At 43.8% G+C, this 14,652-nt stretch overlaps 1 protein-coding gene across 9 annotated transcripts in view; it reads right to left on the bottom strand.

The window, feature by feature from the left end:
• The window catches only part of lima1a (LIM domain and actin binding 1a), a 143,837-nt gene that overhangs the window by 52,502 nt on the left and 76,683 nt on the right, over nucleotides 1–14,652 (bottom strand). For 8 of the 9 annotated variants that reach the window (XM_070869618.1, XM_070869623.1, XM_070869616.1 and 5 more), the window contains 3 exons: nucleotides 13,279–13,412; nucleotides 7,250–7,310; nucleotides 578–1,081 (listed from right to left, as the gene is read on the bottom strand). In XM_070869618.1, coding sequence (XP_070725719.1) covers nucleotides 578–1,081; nucleotides 7,250–7,310; nucleotides 13,279–13,397 — 684 coding nt within the window. In that variant the 5' untranslated portion in view covers nucleotides 13,398–13,412. The remainder of the gene's footprint in view (nucleotides 1–577; nucleotides 1,082–7,249; nucleotides 7,311–13,278; nucleotides 13,413–14,652) is intronic. The other variant, XM_070869624.1, reaches the window with a different exon arrangement.

Genomic DNA, 14,652 nt, shown 5'->3' with positions numbered 1-14,652 from the left:
GATGCATTTAAAGGGAGGCTAGATAAGTACATGAGGGAGAAGGGAGATGGTTAGACAAGGAAAGATTTGAGTGGAGCATAAACGCCGGCATGGACTGGTTGGGCCGAATGGCTGGTTTCTGTGCTGTAGATCCTATGTAATCCTATGAATGCCAACTAAAGCTCAAATTCAAATGTGGGACATCCAGGCAGTGTTATGTTGTGCTCAGCTTTTTTTTTAAAAGCAAGCCCAGGCTGGTTGTACAAGGCTCCCCTCAGTGCTTTTCTTCCCAAGAAATAAAAGAAAAATACATCAAATGACAGTGCCAACAAGTTTTTAACTAGTTGCTAAAAACAAAAATTCTTTGAAAAAAAACTTCTAATTCAAGCAATATTAAAACAAACGGAGTGCATTTAAAATGACAAATAGTGAACCAGTTGACAAATTCTAAAAGTTCTGAGCCACAAGAGGTCTCCACGTAACCAATTTACTTAAAGGCAGCAAGTACTTGGAGCTCAGAAACAGTTTGAGAATCTTTAAAATCAACTGAGCGTGAAGGATACTCTGCCTTAACAAACAACTTATGGCAAACACTTACCTTGACTGGGATTTCATGCTGTCTGCGCTTGGACTGAACATTTCCTTCCCCCTTCTCAAACATCATCTTCAAACTGTTCAGTGGGACGTTAAACTTCTCAATCTTGGGAGAGATCAGCAGATCTTGCGCTGTCCCATTCTCCACTTCATTCCCCTCTTTCGAAAGCACGCTCTCCATCTTCCAGCTCTCAGAATGCGTCTTTAACTCAACCTGGCCTTCACTCTCTGCACCAGGATAAGGAAATCTGCTCAAGACTCCTGGGCTCTTGGGAGACTTGACTCTTGTGGTGGTCTCCGAATTCTGATCAGACTCACTTAGAGGCACAGAGCTGGCGTCTGCTTTTGGACTGACAGCAGTGACCAGCGGCCGGGAATCTGCACGATTAATTCTGACAGGCGGCTTTTGAGGCACTAGCTGGGCTGTGGAATTTGCCGGAATTTCCCACCTCTTTTTCAAGATGCTCAGTGTCCCCTTCCTCAGGTTAGGTGGAAGATTTTCAGTGTTCTGCAAGACACAATTTAAAACCGGTTAGAGAAAAAGGAATGCCCACAGAATGGGTTGAGAGTTTTGTTACTGCTTTGCCAACAGGAAATAGTGCACACACATACACATACGTGTCACCAGTGCTTCGAGTTACATAGGCAGCTGCAACCATTTAGTGCTACAACTTGTACAGGCATTTCACCCCTCAGGGTATAACAGAAAGTCAGGAAACTGAAGCAGGAAATGATAAAACAGCAGGGTTTCCTTATAAGGAAAAAGGAAGAACAATGAAGGGAATTGTTCAGGATTTCACTTCTAAAATTAGTACATAAAACAAAGTTTTACTCAGTGCAATCTAAACTTTAAAAAAAAAAGTATTCTAGGGCAACTTGGTACCACCGGGATGACCTGGTTTCAAATTTCCAGCAAACAATCGTTTCAACTTTGCAGTCTCGATTTTTGGGAGAGCAGCGCTCTCCTTGCGCTCCTCTCCCCACTTTATATTCGCATTTTGAAACGCTCTACAGATACCAAGCAACAAAGTGGAACCAATGTATCCAGCAGCAGTTCACAAGACCTACATACACACAAAATAAAATTGTCTGTGTTGCTGCTGGACAAGTTGTTGTTTTTAGATTTTCCAGTATGGTCAGTGGTGGGAGAACAACCCGAGCAGAAGGCTTCATTTTACCGGCCTGTTAGCAGACGTGTGTGTTCCGGTTTCCCCCAGATGATAGTAGTGCATTTTTAAAATTAAATTTTACAGGATCTTTGCGACACCGACAAGGCGCCATTTATTGCTCATCCCGAGCTGCGCTGAGATGGGAATGGTGGGCCGCCTGTTTATATCAAGAGTCAACCACTGCGTTAAGAATACAACACAAGCAGCAGGAGTAGGTCATACGGTCAATGTTACCTTTAATTTTTTTTGTGGTGCGCGGCCCCTTGAAGGGACTGCACGGGCCATTCAAAACCACAACACGTGCATTTTTGGCTATTGAAATACTGGCGAGCCAACTGTGCTGGAGGTCCCAAGTGCTGCATGGCCACAGGGCTTAAAGGGAACACTGCATACGACCCCTCAAGCCTGCTCCACTATTCAATAAGATCATGACTGATCTTAGTACTTAAAAAAAAAAAAAAAGAGGTTTTACATTTGATCATAAACCAATCACGCAACTGTGGCCCGAAGGAATACTCCTTAGCATTCTACCTTCCCGCCCGATCCCTGGATTCCCCTAGAGTCCAAAAATCTATTTATCTCAGCCTTGAATATATTCAAACACTCAGCATCCACAGCCCTCTAGGGCAGAGAATTCCAAAGATTCACAACCTTGAGTGAAGAAATTCCTCCTCATCTGTCTTAAATGGACGATCCCTTATCCTGAGGCTATGCCCCCTGGTTCTAGACTATGCAGCCAGGGGAAACAACCTTTCAGCATCTACCCAGTCAATCCCCTTTAGAATCTTGTATGTTTCAATGAGATCACACCTCATTCTTCTTCACCCGAGTGTATAGGCCCAATCTACTCAATCTCTCTTCACAGGACAACCCTCTCATCCCAGGAATCAATCGTGAACCTTCGTTGCACCACTCCCAATGCATGCACGTCCTGAGTGGGAAAATATCTCCTCCCCGAGCCAATCTCTATGAACTTAAAAAAAAAAAACCTCCAGAGTTGCATCAAGAGGTGGCAGTGATGTTCACGGGGGCCACATTCGCTACTGGAATACATACCCACAAATCTAGAAGAGAATGGAAGAAAATACTTTGATTTCATTTTTAAACACAAGATGGGGTAATGACAAAGTGTGTGTAAAGTCCATCACTGCGGAGTTATGCTGAAAGGGTGGTGGAAGCAGATAAAATAGCAACTCTCAAAAGGGAATTGGGTACACAGGTTGAACCTCTCTTATCCAGAACTCATTTATCCGGAACCACCCCTCGGCCACTCTGACAAAGAAACTGAAGTTGAAGTCCTACCTTGCTGCCGACTCCTGCAATCGCTGGCCTGACCCCGCGATGCACCGCCCTTCTCCCCCTCCCCCCAGTGCCTCCCCCATGATCTCTCTGCCACACTCCCAGCTGCGATACAACCTTGCTCAGTACCTGTACTATCCAATTTAACGTAACCACCCCTCGTCCGGAAAAATCCCTTATCCAGAACAGGCCAGGTCCTGAGGATTCCAGATAAGGGAGGTTCAACCTGTACACTTAAAAAGGAAAATTTGCAGGGCTATGGGGAGAGAGAGAGAGAGAGAGAGAGAGAGAGAGAGAGAGAGAGAGAGAGAGAGAGAGAGAGAGAGAGAGAGAGAGAGAGAGAGAGAGGAGTGGGACTAATTGGATCGCTCTTCCAAAGAGCCGGCACAGGCGCGATGAGCTGAAAGGCCTCCTTCAGTGCTGGAAGATTCTATGAAAAGATATAACTACACAGATTTGAAATAGAGCATCCACAATGGCTGATTGAGTAATGGTACCTGCGGGTATAGTACTACACCACAGAAACCCGAAGTTCGCAGGTTCGGTCCCCAACTGAGCCACGATAGCAGAGTTCAACCAAAGCAGCAGTTGGTCTTGGCACCCCTGGGCTGGGTGGAGCAAAATCAGCTGGGATTATAGACTTCAACAGTATACACTGTGCCAGGGTTTGCAGCTGAACCTTCTCCCACTTCTACTAGATACACAGCTCTGTAGTACTATATAGTAGGGGCAACATCAACAGCTCAAAGGCTCCAGATTCAATCCCAGTCAGTTGAGTTAGCCGGGGCAGCAGACAGGCACAATTGGTCTCAGCATCCACCCCACACCCCCCTCAGAGTTAGAGGCAGACATCTCAGAACACTCACGTGGATGCTGAGTGAGGACAGTTGAATAGCCTGCCAACATACGTCAGCAATAATCAGGAACATATGGGCATATTTCCCCCGCATAAAAATGTATCTACTTGGAGTGTTTTTTGTACACTAGTTTTATTTATGCTGTACTGTGCATGCTGGAGTATAAACAAATCCTTCTAAATCCAGAATATCCTGGCCAGGCTTCAGCATCTGCTCTTGCCTCAGCTTGCCCATTGAATCTTTACAACATGCTAACCCTCACTGCAAAAAACTGGTATAATATACACCGCTTATGCCTCCTGCTCCAACAATGTTACACATTGTTTCTCAATCTCTACAGCAAGCCTCTTGCTAAGAATCCTTTGTCTGGCTCTCGGAGAGGATTTTATACAGTCACATCTTCTCCAAAACCTCTTAGATTTGCCCAATGCAATGTAAAGGATTTCCTTTCCTATCTCAGTTATACCAGCAAATGAGCCACAATCTCACTACACAAGAGTCACCTACACCTGAAAAAACTCACTACAAATTCAAACTTGCAATAATCCCAGACATGAACACAGATGTCAAATTTGGTGGTTACAGCTATGCTTTATACTTGGTGACTCATTTCCTGCCATTGCATCTTTTACATAATGGACATACAGTAAGCAGAGTGTCAACACAGCAGCCTTCAACCAGCAGAGCCTGCTGATTGAGCAGAGTTGGTCAAGTGGAACAGTTAAGGCCATTGACAACACGTCAATGACATCATTGCTATGCTGGGGCAAGTGCGCGGTGGGGGTGGGGTGCTGGACTGCATACACACATATTCCAATGTTGATCAGAGCTATTTAAGATAGGAGAAACATATCTTTCCTCCCCTTCTGAAGGCAGGACTCCTGCAGGGTACATTTCCACTAGCAGCTTCAGTATATTTGCCCAAATGGCTACCCTATATGCATGAGCCTAGACAGCAAGTCTCGGGATTGGGGCCGGCTTGGGGGGGGGGGGGGGGGCAACATCACAACCAATCATAATGCTGTCCTCACCCAAAAACCCCATACACATTCCAGCAGAATTAAAATGTACAGTGGGAGCTCGAGACTGGAAAATAGACAAATGTTGATTCAGTACTAAAGAAATGTGGCCGAACCATACCTAGCAACAACAGATCCATAGGAACAGGAGGCAGCCATTTCAGCCCCTTGACCTCATTCCGCCATTCAAGCAGATCATGGCGCATCTGTACCTTAACTCCAACAAACCACCTTGGTTCAAAGGTAGCCCAACTTCAATAAATTTGGAAAAAATTAGAAATGAGAAGGACAAAAAAAAAAAAAAAAAAAAAAGAGTCTAAATGTCCTCATTACAATAGTAAACTTACACAGATCTTAGACACTATAGTCTGGCATTGCTTGCTGATTTCCAATACTACGTTATTAAAACAACAATCAGGTTACTGAATGATACCAAAATAAGCTTGCTTCAACAGTTCAACCTAGAAATGTCTTGGTTTTGCTATGCATTGCCAGTTTCTTCATTAAATTATACTTGCTGGATCTATTCGAGATGAATTTCAAGAACATGGGTAGACCCAGTAAGCTGCTGTGATTGCAGTTTGATTAATAACTTACAATTGCTTGGTGTTGACTTGAGGCCATCTCCAAAACATAACCCTCAACAAGGTAAACAAACTTAGAATTGAACATCAGCAAGAACTGTACCTGCTTGCAATTCATTAACAAATGCTTACACTCCTCTTATTTTACTGCACAGACCATTTGAAAGCGAAAAATAGCCAGATAAAGCCTGTAGGAATTAAAAGGGATTATTGGATGAACTGGGATTGAGGGCCCACCTCAAAGTTAACTCTTCAAATGGCCACTTAACCTGGTCAATGGTTACAGCCAATATCCTGAATTCAACAATTCAGTTTTGTGTATGTAGCTATTTTGTGCCCAGTAGTTATTATTTTGCGTTGGCCGTGGCTCAGTGGGTAGCACTCACCTGAGTCAGAAGGTTGTGGGTTCAAGACACACTCCAGCGACTTGAGCACAAAAATCTAGGCTGACACTCCCAGTGCAGTACTGAGGGAGTGCTGCACTGTCAGAGGTGCCATCTTTCAGATGAGACATTAAACCGAGGCCCGTCTGCTCTCAGCTGGATGTAAAAGAGCCTATGGCACTATTTCAAAGAGGAGCAGCATTATTCCCAGTGTCCTGGCCAATATTTATCCCTCAATTAACACAAAAAAAAAGTATCTGGTCAGTGTCATTGTTGTTTGTGGAGCTTGCTGTGCGCAAATTGGCAGCCGCGTTTCCTACATTACAACAGTGACTGCACTTCAAAAAGTACTTCATTGGTTGTAAAGTGCTTTGGGACGTCTAGTGGTCATGAAAGGTGCTATAGAAAGGCGCTATAGAAAGGCAAGTCTTTCGTTCTTTATTTGTATGAAGAGGAAGTTAGAGTTCAGTATTGGGTGCTAGCAGCAAAACAGGTTCTCACATTGTTGGCCCATTTCAGTTTAGTTTCATGCATTTGTAGATCCATCACATTGATTAAAAAGTTGCTGTGCAGGAATTTCAATACATTGGTCTGTTTAAGAGGGAGAATTTGCCGATGTGGAGGAGGAGGCGGCAGGGAACAAGGTGCAATGACTGCATGATGCTGCCAGGCAACACAAGCTCCAGTGCCCTCAGCTTGAAGAGTGAGTTACTCCTGCTCACAGGGAAATGCATGAAACATTGCCCATCTTCCAACAGTTGTGCAAACTACATCAGCCCCCTCTCCACAGTTTCAGATATTATTTATCCTCCATTTACTTTGTTAGTCATCAGTTTTTTTTTTTAAAACTCCACCCCACATCATTAAATAACCTAATTAACAAACATCATGGATGATTCTTCTTGGGTTAATCTGTAATGGTCTTCCATTGATCAGTCTGTAAAACACTCTGGAGAAACTTAATCTGGACAGTCAAATGTTCACATCTAAAATAAACCCTGCCAGAACATGTGAAAAAGTTGAGCAGGAATACTTGGACTGCTCTTAAGAACCACTCATTGATGATGCATACTATAATAAAATTATAAAAACAGAGCGGTCCTACAGTGTTTTAACAAATTTGCATGTTTTGGTGCTCAAGTGATCATAGTCCTGCAGAATAGAACACTTCAGGAATCCAGCACCCAGATTAAATGCTTCTGCGTTGAGAATTTACCAAGTGAAAAATAATTCAATTCCACTCCAGTCCAAAAAGTTTTTTTTTGGATAGCAAATCCAAAAATTTTGCACGAGCCGATCCTTCTCACTGTGCATCCCCTGCGCACGCAAAGCAGCAGAAATAAACCAATCTGAAGATATACCTACCCCCTTTTTTCGATCACTGCTTGCTTCCTCTGCTGCCTTCTGATACCTGATGGCAAAGAGACTGGGATTACTATGGGACAAGTAAAGGAAGAACTTGGACAGAGCAGAACGCAGTGTGCCTCATTAGATCATTCGTTAACAAGGTGAGAATCGATGCACAAATCAGCACCGACAGATGTGCTCAAAAGCAACTCACATCATGGTGCTTCAGAGTCTCTCCCGTGTCTGCTTTAAAACAGCTATTTTGAGCACAACTGAAAAAAAAAGAGAAGGGGTGGTGGCTTGAAGAGAGATGGATTAGATTCAAATATCCCAAACTCTTGTTCTGTGCGAAGTTGGTTCTTAATGGGGGATTGCTATAATTGGGCTTCAGTGTCCCTGGGCTTGAGTGGGGGGAAATTAATCGAGGTTCTTGCTGCTGATTGCCCAGGTTCCCCACATGGGCAACAAGCAGGAAGACGACCAAGCTCAGCCGTGATGTCCTTTGACATTTGCTGTCCATGCTCACTCATGACAAGAGAATTTGGCACGAGGAACTGCCAGTATCGGTATCCCCCAAAAATCCCTCCTTGCTTAATGTTGGATTGCATCTCTGCATGGGATTCTAGCAACAATGTGCTTAGCACCTTTTGCCAAGAGGTTTTTTCATCTCTCCCCATACATGTTAATCAGTGTAGTTACCAGCCTTATTTAGCACAGTGCCACCACCAATAAACTATAGGGGAAAAAAATCCATGAGGCAATATACTTTAATGTGACCATACACAAAAGATAATCAAATTAGCAAATTGCTCCTATGACTTAGAGAATGGAATGGTTACGGCACAGAAGGCGGCTGTTCAGCCTGTGCCAGCTCTCTGCAAGAGCACTTCAGCCAGTCCCACTCCCCCGCAGCCCTGCAACATGTTTTTCCTTCAGTTACTTATCCAACTCCCTTTTGAAAGCCACGATTAAATCTGCCTCCAGCACCCTTTCAGACAGTACATTTCAGATTCTAACCACTCGCTGCGTAAAGTTTTCTCATGTCGCCGTTGGTTCTTCTGCCAATCACCTTAAATCTGTCCCCTCTGGTTCTCGACCCTTCTGCCAATGGGAACAGGTTCTCTATCTACTCTGCCCAGACCCCTCATGATTTTGAATACCTCGATCAAATCTCTGCTCAACCTTCTCTGCTCTGAGAACAACCCCAGCTTCTCCAGTCTATCCACGTAACTGAAATCCCTCATCCCTGGAACCATTCTCGTAAATCTTTTCTGCACCCTCTCCAAGGCCTTCACATCCTTCCTAAAGTGCGGTGCCCAGAATTGGACACAATACTCCAGTTGAGGCCGAACCAGTGTTGTATAAAGGTTCAAAATCAGAGTACCATGACGACTGGAGTTTGATTCAAGACTATGTCGTTAGATGTGCAAATCACAACCACCCAAATGACTAGATCATACAATTACTTCCAGATTGCATGATTGGAGTACAAGACCAACATTAAACTACTCATGGGGGCTCTAGATTTTGCATTTATACCCACGTGTTGTAGATATGGGAACACGAGGCTTTAGTTCCACAAGAGTGTAAAACCATTATTGACTGTACAGTATACTGAAATGTTCAGTTATTGGATCCAACCTACCATTAGATGCACACAGTAAAGAAACATGTACATGCATGCACTGTACAGAGAATGGAGGCAAGGCAGTCCTGATTAAAATAGGAGGTTGCCTTAGAAGATGAGAAGGGGGATTTAATAATGGGAAATGTGGAACTGGCTGAGACCTTAAACAATTATTTTGCTTCGGTCTTCACAGTGGAAGACACAAAAACCATGCCAAAAATTGCTGGTCACAGGAATGTGGGAAGGGAGGACCTTGAGACAATCACTATCACTAGGGGGGGGGGGGGGGTTAGTGCTGGAGAGGATAATGGGACTGAAGATAGACAAGTCCCCTGGTCCTGATGAAATGCATCCCAGGGTATTAAAAGATGGCGGAAGTTATAGCAGATGCATTCGTTATAATCTACCAAAATTCTCTGGACTCTGGGGAGGTACCAGCAGATTGGAAAGCAGCTAATGCAACGCCTCTGTTTAAAAAAAGGGGGCAGACAAAAGGCAGGTAACTATAGGCCGGTTAGTTTAACATCTGTAGTGGGGAAAATGCTTGAAACTATTAAGGAAGAAATAGCGGGACATCTAGATAGGAATAGTGCAATCAAGCAGACGCAGCATGGATTCATGAAGGGGAAATCATGTTTAACTAATTTACTGGAATTCTTTGAGGATATAACGAGCATGGTGGATAGAGGTGTACCGATGGATGTGATGTATTTAGATTTTCAAAAGGCATTCGATAAGGTGCCACACAAAAGGTTACTGCAGAAGATAAAGGTACGCGGAGTCAGAGGAAATGTATGAGCATGGATAGAGAATTGGTTGGCGAACAGAAAGCAGAGAGTCGGGATAAATGGGTCCTTTTCGGGTTGGAAATGGTTAGTGGTGTGCCACAGGGATCAGTGCTGGGATCGCAACTGTTTACAATATACATAGATGACCTGGAAGAGGGGACAGAATGTAGTGTAACAAAATTTGCAGATGACAAAGATTAGTGGGAAAGCGGATTGTGTCGAGGACACAAAGGCTGCAAAGAGATTTGGATAGGTTAAGCGAATGGGCTAAGGTTTGGCAGATGGAATACAATGTCGGAAAGTGTGAGGTCATCCACCTTGGGGGGGGGGGGGGGAAGAAATAAAAAAAAAACAACAGTAAAAAAGGGATTATTATTTGAATGGGGAGAAATTACAACATGCTGAGGTGCAGAGGGACCTGGGGTCCTTGTGCATGAATCCCAAAAAGTTAGTTTGCAGGTGCAGCAGATAATCAGGAAGGCGAATGGAATTTTGGCCTTCATTGCGAGAGGGATGGAGTACAAAAGCAGGGAGGTCCTGCTGCAACTGTATAGGGTATTGGTAAGGCCGCACCTGGAGTACTGCGTGCAGTTTTGGTCACCTTACTCAAGGAAGGATATACTGGCTTTGGAGGGGGTACAGAGATGATTCACGAGGCTGATTCCGGAGATGAGGGGGGTTACCTTATGATAGATTGAGTAGACTGGGTCTTTACTCGGAGTTCAGAAGGATGAGGGGTGATCTTACAGAAACATTTAAAATGATGAAAGGGATAGACAAGATAGAGGCGGAGAGATTGTTTCCAGTGGTCAGGGAGACTAGAACTAGCACAGCCTCAAAATACGGGGGAGCCAATTTAAAACCGAGTTGAGAAGGAATTTCTTCTCCGAGGGTTGTGAATCTGTGGAATTCTCTGCCCAAGGAAGTAGTTGAGGCTAGCTCATTGAATGTATTCAAAATCACAGATATAGATTTTTAACCAATAAGAGAATTAAGGGTTACGGAGAGCGGGCGGGTAAGTGGAGCTGAGTCCACAGCCAGATCAGCCATGATCTTGTTGAATGGCGGAGCAGGCTCGAGGGGCTAGATGGCCGACTCCTGTTCCATGTTGCCGAACAAGCAGAACATAAACGTGTTGCAATAAATCAAGGCTAACTATTGGATTATATCTCCATCAGTAAGTAATTCACTCCAGTATTATACAGCTCAAAGTATTCTCTCCAGATACAACCACGTTTGAACTTAATTTTTGTTTAAATTAATTTATGGAATGTAGGCACCATTGGTAAGGCAGGCATTTATTGCCCATCCCCAATTGCCCTCGAGAAGGTGGCGGTGAGCTGCCTTCTTGAACCACTGCACGTAGCGAGGGAGTTCCAGGATTTTGACCCAGCAATGACGGATATATTTCCAAGTCAGGATGGTATATAATTTGGAGGGGAACTTCGAGGTGATGGTGTTCCCATGCGCCTGCTGCCCTTGTCTATCTAGGTGGTAGAGGTCATGGGTTTTGGGAGATAAGTGTTTTTCACAATTCAACTAGACATACTTTGAACAGTTCATGCACCTTTATTTAAACCCTAGTTTTTTTTTTTAAAAAAAGGCTTTTTTATTTTATTTTATTTTTTTAAAAAAGTGCAGATGCTTGAAAATTTCACATTATGCCCATTCTCGTGCTCAGCTGATGTCTAAGCAACAATGCTTATGTTTGATCAAGCAGGAGACTGCTCCAATGCTGGTCAGCAACCAAAGTTTGCTGGGCTGTCAAAACGTCTTAGGAAGGTCCCAGGTTTGATCCTGGATCTGTGCTGGTCTCTATTGGGAAATTGCAGGCTGTGGGGGGAGAGAAAAAGACAGAGAGAGAGAGAGACAGAGACAGAAAAGTTATTGGTTAGGGTCCCACTGCCTGGAAATTGCTCACATTTCGACATTAGGCAACAAAAGATACAAAGTCCTGCCCTCCAGTCCAATACACGCCATCGTGGCTCAACCATGAACGTCACTTTGGCAGGGTATTAATGGCTGACTGCTGCAAGGGAGCAAACACCTTCAGCAGTGGAGGGAAAGGTGAAGTAAAAGGACAGGAAAAAAAAAAAGCGAGCTTTTAAAAAAAAATACGTGGGGACTGCAGTTTTAAAAACCTTACACAATGATAGAGAGTCATGAAACAAAGTCTGCTGCTTCGGGGATCATAAGAACATAAGAAATAGGAGGAGTAGGCCATTTGGCCCCTAGAGCCTGCTCCGCCATTTAAGATCATGGCCTCAGCTCCACTTCCCCGCCCACTCCCCATAACCCTTATCGCTCAAAAATCTATCTCCGCCTTAAATATATTCAACGACCCAGCCTCCACAGCTCTCTGGGGCAGAAAATTCCACAGATTTACAGCCCTCAGAAGAAATTCCCCCTCATCTCAGTTTTAAATGGTCGGCCCCTTATTCTGTGTATGTGTTCCCTAGTTTTAGTTTCCCCTATAAGTGGAAACATCTTCTCTGCATCCACCTTGTCGAGCCCACTCAGTATCTTGTGTCAAGATCACCTCTCATTCTTCTGAGCTCCCAGTATAGGCCCAACCTATCTTCAGAAGTCAACTCCCTCATCCAGAATCAACCTAGTGAACCTTCTCTGAACAGCCTCCAATGCAAGTATATCCTTCCTTAAATACGGAGACCAAAACTGTATGTAATACTCTAGGTGTGGCCTCACCAATACCCTGTACAGTTGTAGCAGGACTTCTCTGCTTTTATACTCTATCCCCCTTGCAAGGCCAACATTCCATTGGCCTTCCTGATTACTTGCTGTACCTGCATACTAACTTTGTGTTTCAAGCACAAGGACCCCAGGTCTCTCTGTACTGCAGCACTTTGCAATTTTTCTCCATTTAAATTGTAACTTGCTTGTCTATTATTTCTGCCAAAGTGGATAACCTCACACTTTCTCATTATACTCCATCTGCCAAATGTTTGTTCGCTTAGCCTGTTTATATCCCTTTGCAATCATTATGATTTGCTTCCTTAGAGTAGATCCACTACAGGAATTCTTTTCATTGGCCAAAAAAAAAAATCAGCAAAATCCATTTCAATATCTGAACAGACGACGTGTTGCACGAGAGCGGAGATATTACACACCTTCTACATTACTTCTGTCAAAAACAGAAATACCAAGGGTTCTCAAAAGGAAGCACCGAATGATGATCTTGGTGAGTGGGTAGTAGTGTGTTCATCAGGGTGAGGGACAATGCTGCTAAGTAATGACAAATGTTCCTTTGTGTACTGTTGGGATGAAGGGAAGTAAAGCTCTTACATCTTCCCCAACTTGTGTAATCAGAACAGCCTACGGTTGCAATAACAACTCTAGCCATCCATATGGGTGACAACTTGGTGCAAAATTCTAGGTGCAGAACAATGACCACTAGGATCTGGGTTGAAACTATTCAATTTCTGGATTTGGGACAACTGCATCCCTTCAGTTTAAGACTATGGGTTCAAATATATGTGCTAACCCACTCCACCAACCAGATTCCCAAGATGGCCATAGGGCAGGCACAATGTCACATGGCACACAATCAGAAATAGCCAATAGTTTGTGTATCTAAAAAGCTAGTTTATTTCACCAGTGAATGTAGTACTTACTTAGAAAAACGTTCCCGGAGGGCTGCTGTTCCCCTATTACTACTTATGGACAGCTCTTTGGCAGTAATCCGCAGGGATTGCGAGGTCCATTGCCCTCTGCTGAATGGTGATCGTTCCATGTTCTCTAGGTTTGCCTGCATAAACAGAAAGATGTGCGTGATGAAATACATAGCATTGATTCTACTATACAAACAAAGACTACAGGAAAAAACTCTGGTCACTAGCAAATTGGTCACACCAACAAGTTGCATTTATATAGCACCTTTAATGTAGCAAATCGTCCCAAGGCACTTAAACCAGAGCGAGTTTAATAGAACCTTGCTGATCCAAATGGCTCAGTACAACGCCAAGCATTTACCAAACGAACCCCCCACCATGCTATCAAATGAAGGAACACTCGACATAATAGAATGCTTCAACACTTCAATCTTATAAAAATCATACCAATATTTTCAAGCAGTAGGCCATTGCTCCATCTAACCAACTAATTCAGCTTCCCACATTGCTTTGATAAATTTCTAAAATCTTACCCCGAATCCCAATTGTCAACAGAAACTGGTCTCGTCTCTTTTTGACATTCCCCCCCCCGCCACCATTGCTGCTTCCACCCTTTAACTGAAAAAAAAAGTCTGAAATTCTCCACTTTATCAATGGGAGGGAAGATAGTTGCAGAATTTTATGAAATATGTAATGCTAATTACAATCCAGGAAAATAGCACACAAAGCAAGACTTTAAAAACAGACGTACTAAATTAGATGTTAGGTGCACTTTTCTCTCCTCTTCTCTTCCTCCATCTTAAGCGGTCCCTCGTATCGAGGATGACTTGCTTCCACACCAAAAAGGGACGAGCTCACAGGGTGTTTCAATGAAGAACCCAATATTCCAGGTCCCGAACTACATATTGAAGGGTAAAAGATGCCTGTGTGTGGATTTTTTTTTTTTTAAAAACATGTGGTGACCGTTGCACACCAACATGTATCCCCAAGCCATGCTCCCATTACCTGGTTATGGTCTTGACTGGTAGTGTACTCGCAGGTCTCTGTCCGTTTTTATAATCAGTCACTTGAGGGACGTACACAACAGCAGCCAATGAAAATCTTTCTCCTTGAGGAAATGCCTAGCCTCAGCGGAGTCCGCATGAAAACACATGCAACATTGTGAACTCACTAGAGTTATTAAAGTGCCACTTGTTGGGGTCCGATTGCAGGCGAGCCAACTCCCAGCACTTAAACCGACTGAATCCAGCTCCTTTATATATGGCAGTAGACTCGCATATCCAGTTTCTGCATGGGTCCAAGTCTACCGCCAGGATGAAGGAGCCAGATTTAGGAGTCAGTGCACGGACGCTGGACTCCTGGAAACCTAACAAAGCG

Source organism: Pristiophorus japonicus, chromosome X (genome assembly GCF_044704955.1).
Source record: "Pristiophorus japonicus isolate sPriJap1 chromosome X, sPriJap1.hap1, whole genome shotgun sequence".
Taxonomy (NCBI): Eukaryota; Metazoa; Chordata; class Chondrichthyes; family Pristiophoridae; genus Pristiophorus; species Pristiophorus japonicus.
Note: the sequence above shows the minus strand (reverse complement) of the source record. Positions and strands in the feature narration are given on the sequence as shown.